The sequence below is a fragment of the Bombina bombina genome, chromosome 6 (genome assembly GCF_027579735.1).
Source record: "Bombina bombina isolate aBomBom1 chromosome 6, aBomBom1.pri, whole genome shotgun sequence".
Lineage (NCBI taxonomy): Eukaryota > Metazoa > Chordata > Amphibia > Anura > Bombinatoridae > Bombina > Bombina bombina.
The window spans coordinates 1046696363-1046710662 of NC_069504.1; the positions used below are offsets into that span (position 1 = coordinate 1046696363).

At 39.8% G+C, this 14300-nt stretch overlaps 1 protein-coding gene across 1 annotated transcript in view; it reads right to left on the reverse strand.

Annotated features, from left to right (window-relative positions):
* LOC128664121 (WASH complex subunit 1) overlaps nt 1–14300 on the reverse strand; it is an 86779-nt gene that overhangs the window by 31113 nt on the left and 41366 nt on the right. Inside the window, exons 3-9 of the mRNA XM_053718817.1 lie at nt 8140–8251; nt 7354–7500; nt 6185–6321; nt 5762–5897; nt 5427–5634; nt 5152–5325; nt 3215–3373 (exon numbers count right to left, since the gene is read on the reverse strand). Coding sequence (XP_053574792.1) covers nt 3215–3373; nt 5152–5325; nt 5427–5634; nt 5762–5897; nt 6185–6321; nt 7354–7500; nt 8140–8251 — 1073 coding nt within the window. The remainder of the gene's footprint in view (nt 1–3214; nt 3374–5151; nt 5326–5426; nt 5635–5761; nt 5898–6184; nt 6322–7353; nt 7501–8139; nt 8252–14300) is intronic.

Here is a 14300-nt window from a genome sequence, read left to right on the forward strand (position 1 = left end):
AAAGTAGGAACCTTCCTCTGGGAGGAAAACTCTTGAAATCCAACCTGTATCCCTGGGACACAATTTCTAATGCCCAGGGATCCTGAACATTTCGGATCCAGGCTTAAACGAAGAAGGAAAGTCTGCCCTCTACCAGATCCGGTCCTGGATCGGGGGCATGACCTTCATGCTGACTTGGATTCAACGGCAGGCTTCTTAGCCTGTTTTCCCTTGTTCCAAGGCTGGCTGGATCTCCACGCAGGCTTGGACTGATCTTGTTTGACAACGGTAGATGAGGAATTTCCCTTGAAATTACGAAAGGAACGAAAATTACTCTGGCACCCCTTCGTCTTATGTCTCTTATCCTGAGGGAGGAAATGACCCTTACCTCCCGTGATATCAGAAATAATTTCCGATAGACCAGGACCAAATAAGGTCTTTCCCTTATATGGAATAGCCAAAAGTTTAGACTTAAGAGGAGACGTCCGCAGACCAAGGTTTCAGCCATAAGGCTCTGCGGGCCAAAATAGAAAAACCTGATATCTTAGCTCCCAGTTTGATAATTTGAAGGGAAGCGTCTGTGATAAATGAATTATCTAACTTGAGAACCTGTATCCTATCTTGAATCTCATCCAAGGATGTCTCCGTTCTGATAGCATCAGACAGGGCGTCAAACCAATATGCAGCTGCACTGGTGATGGTTGCAATGCACACAGCAGGTTTCCATTGTAGACCCTAGTGTACGTACACCTTTTTGACTAGGCCCTCTAATTTCTTGTCCATATGATCTTTGAAAGCACAACTATCCTTTATGGGGATAGTAGTTCTCTTGGCTGAAGGGGAAATAGCCCCTTCCACCTTAGGTACTGTTTGCCAAGCTTGCTTGATAGTCAGCTATGGGAAACATCTTGTTGAAAATAGGAGATAGAGAAAAAGGAATACCGGTTTCTCCCACTCCTTAGCAATAATCTCAGAAGCTCGGTCAGGAACCGGAAAAACATCAGACGAAGAAGGAACCTCGAAATATCTGTTCAACTTAGTGGATTACTTAGGGACAACTACAACCGTGGAGTCGCTATCATCTAAAGTAGCTAAAACCTCCTTAAGCAAGGTGTTCCAGCTTAAATCTAAAAGATACCACCTCAGTATCAGCGAGAGGAAGTACCCCCTCAGAATCTGAAATCTCTCCGTCAGATGCTACCACAGCTTCTTCTTCCTCAGGCATCTGAGAGGAAGACTCCGAAACCGCATCAATTGCATCAGAAACCTTGCTTACTGAATGACTTGTCTGCCTCTTGCATTTACCCTGCAACAGAAAAGCAGATAGTGCATCAGAAATGGTAGAAGACATGAGAGATGCGATGTCTTTTAAAGTAACTCCAGTGGAAGTTACAGAGAAGACGCAGGGCACTGCTTGTGAGGGTGGTAACACTTGGAGCACTAGAGGAGAAAGTTGCGGCATACAATGTTCATCATTAGAATCCTGAACAACATCCCCCTTAGAAGAAGTTGGCTCAGAAAAAAATCTTATCTTTAAAACTGATAGTCCTCTCAATACAAGTTGGATAGAAAGGTATTGGTGGTTCCACAAAAGCATTGCAACATAAAGAGCAAGGAACATTTTGCAAAGTCCCTTGATCCATACTTCCTCACACTTAGTAAGATACTAATACAAAAAAACTGTAAATTTAATAAAAATTTTAATGTGCCTTTAAATTTCAAAAGCGCAACTTTTTTACTGCGCACTGCAATTCACTCAAAAAACAAATAGACCTAACCCCCCAGTCACCTCCACACCTCAGCAGCCCCGCTGAGGCGCCTACCTTACTCCAAGACGACCGGCAGCGCAACGGAAGACCTGGCTAGATGCCAAGAACCGATTGAAGCAGTCCGGTCCTAGGAACGCATGTAAATAGTAACAAACATGCATTCCTAGCAAACACAGACCTGAGCCTCCTCTCTTGCTGCCTAAACTGACTTCCTCTGAAGGCGCAAGAAGAGGCGCACGGGAAAAACTGAACTGCCCATCGTGGGCGTGAACAAACCTAACTGTCTTCTCCCGGGGAAATATTAACCCCCGCGGAGAAGGAACCACCAAAATACTTCTCCACAGTAACTTACGAAATAATGAGAGTGGATACAGAAATTATGTAGACTGTCAGTTGTTATAAGAAATCGGTATAACGGAGTACCGTCTAATAGTGCTGACATGACAAGCTGTGGCTCCCCAGCGCTCAGACCAGCCCCCCAGTGTCCCACATATTGCTGTCTAGCACTCCCTCTTAAACCAAGATAGATAGTGCTATATAAATAATGTGCCCCAGTAAAGTGAAGCCCCTTTGAAATATAAAAGGTAGTAGTGTGTGCCCCTTTTTTTATGCTCTTGTATTATGTCCCCAGAAAAAAGAAAAAAGCACTTACATCATAATACTGCCTGACAGCAAGGTTTGAGAGGTCCTCTTCCTCACATAGACCTGTAGAAAAATAAAGACTGAGTCATATCCCTCAGACTATAGAAAAATAGGGCAGTATTAAATATGGGAGGCACAGTGAGAATTATGTCCCACAAGTTCCCATTATTCTAAAGCCACCAAAGCTCTACTGTAGAGACTGATATGGACTACGGCTACACCCTAGGACAAAGCAGCACAATCCTGTACCGCTTTAAAAATAACAAACTCTTGATTGAAGAATCTATTCTAACACCTCACTTTGCCACTTCCTAACACTAACGCAGGCAAAGAGAATGATTGGGTTGGGAGTGAAGGGAGGTGATATTTATCAGCTCTGCTGTGGTGCTCTTTGCCGCCTCCTGCTGACCAGGAGGTCAATATCCCATTAGTAATTGAGATGATCCGTGGACTCATCGTGTCATAAAAAAGAAATATAACCAACACAATTCACTATGCAAAAATAGAAAGAAAACATTTTAGTATCAATCTCATTATAGCATTTGATAATTGCCATGACGTTAATTTTTAAATAGGGGATAATAGCTCAAATGATTTTGGATCACAGGCAGCGGTTGTTAATATTTGTGGTTGATATTTGATATATGACACTATAGTACACATTCCACACTACCATTTAGACTTGTTGCTGATTTAAATACTTTTTTCCTGTAATGTTCCTTTAATACATCTTCCCCATATATGCCACTTATATTCTACCCACACCCTAAAGGAACAGCTGTACTCCTTTGCTTTCATCTTCCAATAAACATTTTTGTTGGTACCTTGTTCCTGCTCCTTTAGCTTCTTCTTTTCAAGCTTCTTCTCCTTTACATTGCGAAGCTTGGCTTTCCCAATGCCCCCAGCTTGTCGGATGGACTCCAACAAGGATGCACGTCCATCAGATGGTTTCACTACATCTTTAGGGGCCCCTTGTACCGCAGCTTCAAGCAAAGGACAGAATGAGCTAAAAAAACAACTGTGTGGCTGTGCTAAATGCTTAATATGTAAGAATAAATGTAATGTGAAGAGTAGACTACATATACAAAATTATTAAACAATATTGTAATGCTCAGAATAAAATCAGAATGTTCAAGCTTAAATCTCCCTTAAAATCTTAAAAATAAATAAATAAAAACACAATGCACTGCATTTTATTGATTACATTGCATTACATTTCTTTAACTTTAGCAAGCTGTGTTTTCTCCTCTCACATCAGAGGGGGCTAAAGATCTAAGTGCACACTACAGTTTTCCTGCAACGTTCTGAGTATACAGCAATCCTACAGTGGCGCAAATCTCACCATAAAGCAGTATCACTGGCAACTTTAATAAAACATACTAGGTATATGGCTTCTATGCATTTCTAGAGGGCTGCTTTGTAAAAACAAGCAGTGAAATGTTTGCTAAGACGGCCTTATTTCACTTAGGTACATGTAAACTTCCCAGACACTATGGCATACTTTGTATATACCTTTTCTCAGCTGTCAAACTTTCTATAGTAAGAGAATGGAAAAGAGTGAGTCCCCCCGCAAAGCCAAATATTGTTTCAACAATGGCGTACATATACTCCATGGAAAAAAACATATACTACACTATGGGACGGTCTGATTTTTTTTAATTAGTTTGGGCGGAATGGAAGCGTAGCTTTGACACCCTATGGCTTCCCAGCTTTTTGACTTAGGATAGCCTTTCTTTATCTGATAGAAGTGCCCGTTGTCCCACATCAGTTTTGCCTGCCTTGAAAACTTTATCATAGCCCTTGTTCTTCTCACCTCAGTCTCACACTCCCCTTCCCCCATAACCCCTCCCTCTATTCCTCCCCCCCCCCTCCATTTTTGCACCCTACCGACAGATTCAATTGGCTCTCTTAGGAGAATGAGGGAGAGCAAGGATCTCTAATTGCATACTGATCTTGTTATGTTGCCACTGTAACTGTTATTTTGTATATATACTTTTGTATTTATATGAGACCTTAAAAATTTAGTACGCTTTGGTCGTACAGCTGTTGTATTTATTCCCGAAAAAACAAATACAATATTTTCAACAGAAATTTTTGCTAAGGATATGTTTTAAATGCTTTTAAATATTTATTTTGTAATACAGTGTTTATTGCCGATATAAGGCTGTATGGCTATGGAGAACCAAGTCATATAGAAAAAAGTCTAATGTTAATTGATGCTGCTAGTGTAGGAAGAATATATATAGCGGAATGAAAGAGAATACTGTTTAACTCTAATGATATTAAAGAGACATTAAACACTTTGAGATGGTAATATGAAATGGTATAATTTTAATATTTATTATGTCCCCTTTTCCAGTAATTGCATTCTGAAATTGTGAACTTTTCAGATCCTGTTAGAAACAAAAGTGCAGAACAATGTTATATTCCACACAGCCATTGGCAAAACACTCTACAGACCTATTTATAACTGTCCCCGATAAGCCACAACTGAGAAGGTAACCCAAGTTATAACATGGCTGCTCGCATTGATTTTTAGACACTAAACTTTAGACTTATTTTGTCAATATTTAAAAAGCTAATGAAACTTTAAAAAATACATCTACATGTTAGTCTCAGACTAATCGTTTCTTTGAATGCTTCATTCTATCTAGCATTTATTTAGTGTTTAAAGTCCCTTTAATAGGTACTGTCTGCAATCTTAGGATGCTCCACTTAATGATGTTTCAATTTACAGTATAAGGAGTTACATTTTTACTACCTTGGTCTCCAGACTCTCTGGTAATTTCTCTTGATTTAGGTGAGGCGTTGACGGTTGACTGAGTTGGTGCAGGAGGGAGGCCATTGTTCTCTGGTGCAGGTGGTGGCGGCGGTGGAGGTGGAGGGGGTGGTGGCGGAGGTGGTGGTGGTGGTATCTGTTTACCATCCTGAAAATCTAAAGTAGGGGAGAATGAAATTCTCTTAAAAAAAAGTCAGTCTATTAAGAATTATGAACCAAGCCCATGTTTCTGTACAGTTGCCCAACAAACACTGTACCTATCCTAGAGATTTCTGCATTCTCCTCGATGCTGAATGTTGGAAGTTCTGGAATAACAGCAGCTAGGGCTGAAGGAGCAATCCCTGGTCCCAGATCAGCACTGTACATGAGGTCATCAGCCACCCCTGGGAGGTCTGGTAGGGAGTAGGGGACATCTATCTCAGGGACTTGTCCAAGATCTGGCACATAGAAGTAGTTTTCTGCTGTCTGTGGAATGATTTACATAACACAATATATTTCATAAGTCGGAGATTCTGGTGTTGGAATGCACTTCACAGAGAATTGATCAGCATTATCTGTCCCATCTTCCCTTCGTCCCAAACTGGCTGCTCACCTGTCTCTCCAACTGCTCCCTCTTGGTGATGGAGAGGGGAGCATCAAAGGGTTTCTCCTCCTCATCTCCCTCAAATGCAGCGTTTGTGCGTGTCACAACCCCAGCTAATGGGTCCAGAAAAACATATTTTCTATAACTAAAAAAAAAAGGGAGGAAAATAATGAAAAATGTAAAATCAATACGAATCAATTTCCATAATATACATCTCCTTGGTGTTTTATCATGTATATATGGCTTATAATTTATTACTGCAACATTACCATGGAAGTGCATTACATTTCTAGGTCATGCTTACTTTGTATAAAGAATGTTGATCATCATGTTCCATTTTGCACTAAACTATAACAAAGTTCTCCCACAAACCGATCTAATGTGTTCACTTCCCTTGTAAACCACACACAAAAATATTACTCAAATACTTACAGATTTTCTGTTGTGTTGAAAAGCAACAAAGAGCTAACAGAATTGATGTTTCGGGGGAGGCTACCCAGCCCTTCCTCTGCACACTCTTCATCGTGCCCTTTTGAATTCACGCACACTGGAAAATATTTTAGCTTCTCCTGGCGATGTAGAGCAGAAAAACAAATAAGTTTAACAGAGTAAGACTTATCTACTATAAGAGACTTCACCTCTGTGAAAGGTGTACAAGCACAAATATATAGAATGAGCCCAGGGTGTGTAGCATCCTGAAGAACAAGCTCAGATTTTTTACTGTTCAGTGCATCTCTTTACTTTATGTTTTACATAAGTGACCAGCTTCAGATATGAGAGAACAGGTAAAAAATGACAAACACAGAAAACATGTTGTATGAGAATATAAAAATCATAGTGAATGAGTATTTAATAATCCTAATATAATATGGAAGTATACTGACAGATTGATTAGAAAAGCAGTACAGTCAGGGAGCTCACTCTCACAGAAGACAGGAAGTGATTGGTAAACAGAAATGATGTTAAAATACGTTGTTGGTATGTAAAACTTGTTGTCAAGAGGCGACAGAATTAAAAGTGCCATAATAGTCCAAATACATTACATGCTCTACTTATAAGTTATATAGGTTTTCTCCAAAATACTTGGCTCCTAAATTTTTATGCTGACTCCTACATATATTTGTCAAGCACTGTGTTAGAGCATGTCATTTTCAGACTAGCTACCCCAACAAGGGGGTAAATATACAGCTCCCGAGCAGAAACTGCAGCTAATCCAATCAGCAGCGCTAGTCACATGACTCAACTGTGTAACTAGCACTGCTGACTGGATCTCAAAGGCAGCTTTTACTTGCAACCTGCAATGCTCTGCGGGTCCAGAGCGGTACTTCTACTGTGTTTAACCCCTTTGTTGGGGTTAAACACACAATAGCATAGGGTCGCTAGTCTTACAATTTGTAGAGTATGTAATTTTTCATCTTTTTATGGCCGTTTAACTGTGAAATTAAAGTGTAGATTTCATGAGACTGATAAGATTTTACTGTTGCTTATGCATAACAATAACAGTTATAGTGATAGCAAAACACAAATCCAACTTTCCCCACCTCACTCCCTATGAAATGAATGCTATATAGGTTTTGAAGCAAACAGAACATGGTACTTACAAACAGAGCCTGCTCATCCAGTGTGCGGTGTTTGCTTTGAATTTTGTGCCGTGTTTTCTTTTCTGACCATAAGTTTTGTGCACCAGCAAAGATGGAACAGTAGTCGTGAAGTTTCTCAGGAGCAGGATATTTAGCACTGGAGAAGACCTAAAAGGATGGGGGGGGAGGAAAATACTACAGGCTTAAAGAAACAGTCTAGTTAAAATTAAACTTTCATGATTCCGATAGGGCATGCAATTTTAAACAACTTTTCAATTTACTTTTATCATCAAATTTGATTTGTTCTCTTGGTATTCTTTGTTAAAAACTAAACCTAGTTAGGCTCATGTGCTAATTTCTAAGAGCCATTGAAGCCGCCTCTTATCTCAGCGCTTTTTGACAGTTTTTCGCAGTTAGACAGTGATAGTTCATGTGTGCCATATAGATAACATTGTGCCCACTCAAGTGGAGTTATTTATGAGTCAGCACTGATTGGCTAAAATGCAAGTTTGAGATAAGGGGGCAGTCCACAGAGGCTTAGATACAAGGTAATCACAGAGGTAAAAAGTATATTAATATAACAGTGTTGGTTATGCAAAACTGGGGATTGGGTAATAAAGGGAACAATACACATTTTCAGTTAGACTGAGGCTTTAAAATATGCGTCAGGTGAAAAACAGGATGAAACAAATGCACATAAAAAATAAAGCAATAATACAAAGAGAAAAGTATATGAGGGGAAAATGCATAATCCTTTTTAAAACTAAAAACAGAAGCAGTGGTATCCACCTCACTGATTTCTGTTACCTTTATTGCTTTCTTGCTGCCTTTAATCCGCTCTATTTTAGCCTGTGCTAAGGTCAGCCGGTTATTGATCCCCTGAAGCTGAGCTCGGTTTGTTTCTACCCGCTGCAGGACTCTGAGGAAAGACACAGAGTGAATATAATCTCAAATGTCCAAAACACACATAACGACTGCTGACCAATGACACTTAAATTAGTCTGAAGATACATAGAATCACGCCATATCCCTGGGATACCCATCGTACACTGCACACAGTGGAACATTTCTTCAGTAGTTACAGACAATAAACTGACACACAAAGACATTACATCATATAAGCCATCATACAATTTGAGAGATCAGTGACCCATCAGAATATTAAGCAACATAAACAATATACAAATTAACATTTATCTGCAATGTTATCAAGCAGCCAGATATAAACACTTAGGCCATCTTGAAAAGCAGCCAAATGTCAAAGCTTTTGTTAAAGGGATAGCAAAGTCAAAATTAAACTTTCACAATTTAGATAGAGCATGCAATTTTAAATCATTTTCCAATATACTTCTATAATCTAAGTTGCTTTGGTCTCTTTCCTCTGCTGTGACCAATTAGGGTTAGTTATAAATAGTTCACTAGAGTCTAATAGTTTGGGGGCGGAGCTGGCCGCTGCTAAGATGGCAGCATAACTCCATAGCTCCGTAAACCAGCAAGCAAAAATGAGATAAAAAAGCATACAAGCCTGATTTTAATTGTTGGGAACCAAGCCGTAGCACTTGCGGAACATAGAGCCTGCACAGAAGACTTTTCAAAAGAATGCGAACAGCGCATCCCTGCTATCCTAACGGGTACAGAAAGGCCGCCATTAACAGAAGCGCCAAGTAAGAAAGCTAGAAAGCAGCGCCAAGCTGTAACCGCAAACAAACCCTCTCTGTCGATATTGGGGGACCCGACATCGGAACCGGAGGCATCGGGCACTGTACTTTAGTGCCGGGAGAACAGGAACTCTGTCGAATAAAAAAAATAAAAAAAAACAAAAACATATATAAAATAAAACGGATGCACAGCAACGACCGGAAAAAGAAGTGCAATCAAAAGTCACGATAACAGATATCTAACATACCTGACCCGAACTTACACCAGGGTAATAGTGCTCTTATGGGAAGGGCAGGGCCTTAGAGCTGTGGCGTAGTAAGGATTAAGCAGCAATAGAGCGGTGAACACGCAAAGGAGATAACACAGCACAGACCACGCTAATAATAGAAACTGTAAAAATAAAGGCTAACCCTATCTCAGATAAGCACTTGCAGACAAAAATATAAATTGCAATTGATGCGAGAACAATCTTTACGGAGATAAGCCCATAAGCTGATCACTCACTCTGCAATCAACTACAGGGGTATTGTTTGTGCAGACGTATGGTAAAGTTTTACCTCTGGAAATATAGATCTACCTTTTTATTCACATTAAACAGGGACACCTGTACAGGCAAGGGTATTTGCTGCAGAACCTGTTGGGACAGGGCCCAAAATGACGTCCAAGAGATTGCTGAAGCCATTAAAGCCCTCAAAACATACACAAGGGAAGGGCCCCAGTGTGGAATCTTTTTTTAACCCTGCGAGCCAACACTCCACTTCAATGGAGCAAGAGCAACTAGAGGGGGCATCACCCGCCCTGCAATCGCCAATTAGGCCCCAGAAAACATCAGAAACCCTGACACAGATTCCTACATCAGTTCTGTCATCACTGGCTTCAAAGCAGGATATTGCAGAGATAGTAAGAACTTGTATGAGAGAGGAGATGGCAGAGCTAAAACAGGAGATACACACAATAGGGTTTAGAGTGGATACCCTTGAAGATTACACAAATAATATTCAAGACGAAGTAAATCAACTACAGGAAACATCATCCACACAGGCAGACCTAATAGAGGTTCTTCACGATAAAATTGAGGACCTCGAAAACCGAGGGCGCAGGAAAAATCTGCGCATAAGAGGAATCCCAGAGTCGGTATTGCCAAAGGATTTACCTACTTATCTCCCGGCACTATTTGCCCACCTGAGAGGTGAAACATCATCTAGAGAAATAAATTGGGACAGAGCGCACAGGGCCTTGAGACCCAAACCATCAGATAAAGCGCCGCCTAGAGACATAATAATAAAGTTTAAACAATTTATGGAGAAAGAAGAACTCCTCAATTTGTCCCGCAGAAACCAACCAGTCAAATTTAGGGGTAATGTACTCCAATTCTACACTGATCTTTCGCAAAGGACATTACAGAGAAGGAAGGAATTAGCACCCTTAACAGCCCTGCTGAGGAGCAAAAAGATATTATACAGATGGGGCTTCCCGTTCCACCTGTATGTTTTGCATGGGAACAGGAAGATTTCCTGTACCAAGACTTCAGAGATATCAGAATTTTGCACCGCCCTGGATCTTGATCCCCCTACCAGCTCAGAACTTGGAGAACCGCAGCCACTACCACAAAGGAAGAAACGTCCCAAAGATAGCAATAAGGGGCATAAAGAGCCCTCTCTTGCTGAAAGCAGGTCTCCTAAACATCTCCAGCAACCACAGGCAAAAAGAACAACCACAACATCGAGAGCTTCCATCTCGGACGAGGAAAGTATGGACTGAGATACGTCTGGATGGGTAAAATATGAATATACACACAAACTGTAATTTTTAAGCTGAAAACAATCCTCAGGCGCAGCTCTTAGCTGTACTGAGAAGGGACTGCGTAGCTGTATATAACAGTCTCAGGGATAAAAGTGGACAATGTGCCTTATACCAAAATTACACTATTGGTTCCATAAATGTAGAAATAATACTGTATGTTGTTAATTGTATGAGTTCATCGATGGTTTACACCTCTAAGTTTAATAACAGTTGAATATAAGATCGAATACTAGATATATAAGTAATATAATAGGCACTACATAGCATCTTTAAGTAAAGTGTAAATTGCATTTCATTTTGCTTTTGCAACAGACACAAGAAAAAAAAGAAGCTACTGTTATTGTTTTGTTTGTTTTGAATTGTTTTTGTTTTGTTGCTATATACTCTTTGTCTTTTTTTCTTGTTTACTTTCCTTGTTTTTTTTATTTATACTTTTTATCCTAAACCGTATATTGGCTGCTGCGCTACCAAAGGTAATTACAGCATAGCAATAGACATTTGATATAAAACCGCTATACCCATCCAAAAACAGCCTACAGCTAAAAAAGATCAACATGAGTAAATCGATCACTATCATATCCCAAAATGCAAAGGGTCTAAACTCCCCACAGAAAAGATCGATAGCCTTACTAGACATGCATAAGAAAAAAGGGAATATAATATTCCTTCAAGAAACCCATTTTAAGAGAAGGAACGAGCCTAAATATTTCGGGACACGGTACACCCAACACTATCATAGCTCAGCAGATACTAAAAAATGTGGTGTTAGCATTCTAATACACAAAGACACAGCCTTCAAACACATACAGACTACGACAGACATGGACGGCAGATTTCTTGGAGTGTTTGGGCTCCTTTATGGCAGCCCGGTAACTCTGATAAACATATATGTACCAAATGTAAGGCAACTCCCATTTCTTAAACAGACCTTTAATAAAATACTTGACTTCTCAAGAGGAGTAACATTTATAGGGGGTGACCTAAATATAACAATTGATCCGTACATGGACAGCTCAAATATCACAAAAAGAGCCCCATGCAATGTGGCCAAACATTTAGGGAAACTAATGAAAGATCACAATTTGTATGATATCTGGAGGTTTGTAAATCCCTCTAAGAGGGATTACACTTTTTTCTCATCACCTCATCACACTTATAGTCGTATTGACTACATTATGACTAACCAGCAGGGTTTGACGACTATATGCAACTCAAAGATTTCACATACAGTATGGTCGGACCACTCTGCAGTGATAACACAACTCAACTGGCCTAACACACCAACCCAACCCTTTATCTGGAAGCTAGAAGACTCTCTATTAAACATCCCCATGTATGCAGAAAAGCTAACTAGATCAATGAAAGAATATTTCACAATTAATACACAAGCAGATAGCAACCCATTCATGGTATGGGAGGCACACAAATGTTTCATGAGAGGTGAATTCATCAAATACAAGTCACATATGAAACAAACATCTAGACAACACTATAAAGACCTAGCGGATACACTATCACAAACAGAATTTAAACATAAACAAGACCCACAAAATGAAGAAACACTGGGAGAACTACAAAAAGCCAGAGAAGCCCTTAGAGATCTGCTGACTAAAGAATATAACTTAATGACTTTAAAACTTAACCAGCGATACCATTACGAAAGCAATAGGAGTGGGAAATTATTAGCGAGAGCTTTAAAACTCAAAAAACTTAAAACATATATACATCAAATTAACACGCCTGATAAACAGATAATTAAAACCACACCAGGCATCTTATCCCAATTCGAGGCCTATTACACGAAACTATATAACATAGAGAAAGAAGAAACACATAACAATGTAATGCCTAGCATGGCCACCTATTTAGAAGAGTGCCAACTACCCCAACTATCAATAGAACAAACTGAAGATCTAGAAAAACCAATCACAGCAGGCGAGATAGCATTGGCCATTAAGAATCTAAATTCGGGAAAAAGCCCTGGCCCAGACGGGTATTCAGTGCAATACTATAAAAAATTCTCCCCTATCCTGCTACCACATCTGCAAAACATTTTTAATCAAATTACAACTGACACAACTTTCCCACCCACAATGCTGGAGGCACATATTACAGTGCTTCCCAAGCCTGGAAAACCAGCGATTACTCCCTCAAACTTTCGACCTATATCTTTGCTAAATGTTGATGTGAAGATATATGCGAAAGTATTAGCTACAAGACTTAACAGGTACCTCCCTGAACTGATACATTTAAACCAAGCCGGTTTTGTTCCGCGCCGTGAGGCGCGGGACAATACAGTTAAAACTATAGATCTTTTGGAATATGCACATAAGAAAAAAATACCTACGATATTTTTGGGTATTGACGCAGAAAAAGCCTTTGACAGGCTAAATTGGAGGTTTTTGCGACATACTCTTATTAGATTTTGGAATAGGACCACATATGTTGGATAAAATTTTTGCTCTATATAGCAGTCCCTCAGCGAAGGTCAGATTAAATGACTCCCTCTCGAATAGCATCCACATTAAAAATGGAACCAGGCAGGGATGTCCTCTTTCGCCCCTACTATTTGTATTGGCCATGGAAGTCCTGGCCTCCAAAATACGCCACAACCCTGACATAGAAGGTATCAAAATCCAAGATACACCTTATAAATTATCGCTTTATGCAGACGATATTCTATTATCATTGACAAACCCTCTCCCATCCCTTAAAGCACTACATTCAGAATTTGATCTATATAGCGCCCACTCATATTTTAAAATTAACACAACTAAATCTGAGGTCCTGGGGGTGGCTGTAACAGATGCCTTACTGCAACATATCAAAAACCATTTTCAATTCTCTATTCAGAAAGACTCCTTGACATACTTAGGTATACAAATCGCAAGAACTAAAGAAGAACTCTACACACTAAACTACATGAATTTACTGGCAAAACTACACACAGAGATTAGGGTGTGGAAAAATAAATTCCTCTCCTGGCTTGGTAGAATACATGCCTTTAAGATGTCTTTTCTACCACGTATATTATATATCTTTCAAACAGTACCGATCCCACTGTCACAGACATACTTGAATAGACTTCAAGCCAATGTAAATTCATTTATATGGCAGAACAAAATGCCGAGAGTCTCAAAGAAAACTTTATACAGGGATAGATGTAGCGGTGGCCTGGGAGTACCTAACCTATTATATTATAAACAGGCGTCCATGTTAAATAGAATTATAGATTGGTGTAAGCACTCAGATAATAAAGAATGGGTAAGGTTGGAACACAACCTAACTAACACACCCAGTCTAGGTAGCCTTTGCTGGCTAGACAAGACACAGAGGAGACTCGGTAGCGAGCCACCGAACTTAGTAGTAGAAACATTTGACACATGGGATTCAATACTAAAAAATAACAAAGACATCTCATCTGTTCCGGCCCCTTTAACTCCTTTATTAATAAACTCTGAATCCCCATTAGGGTATAACAAGATAGGGGAAGAAACTACAAATAT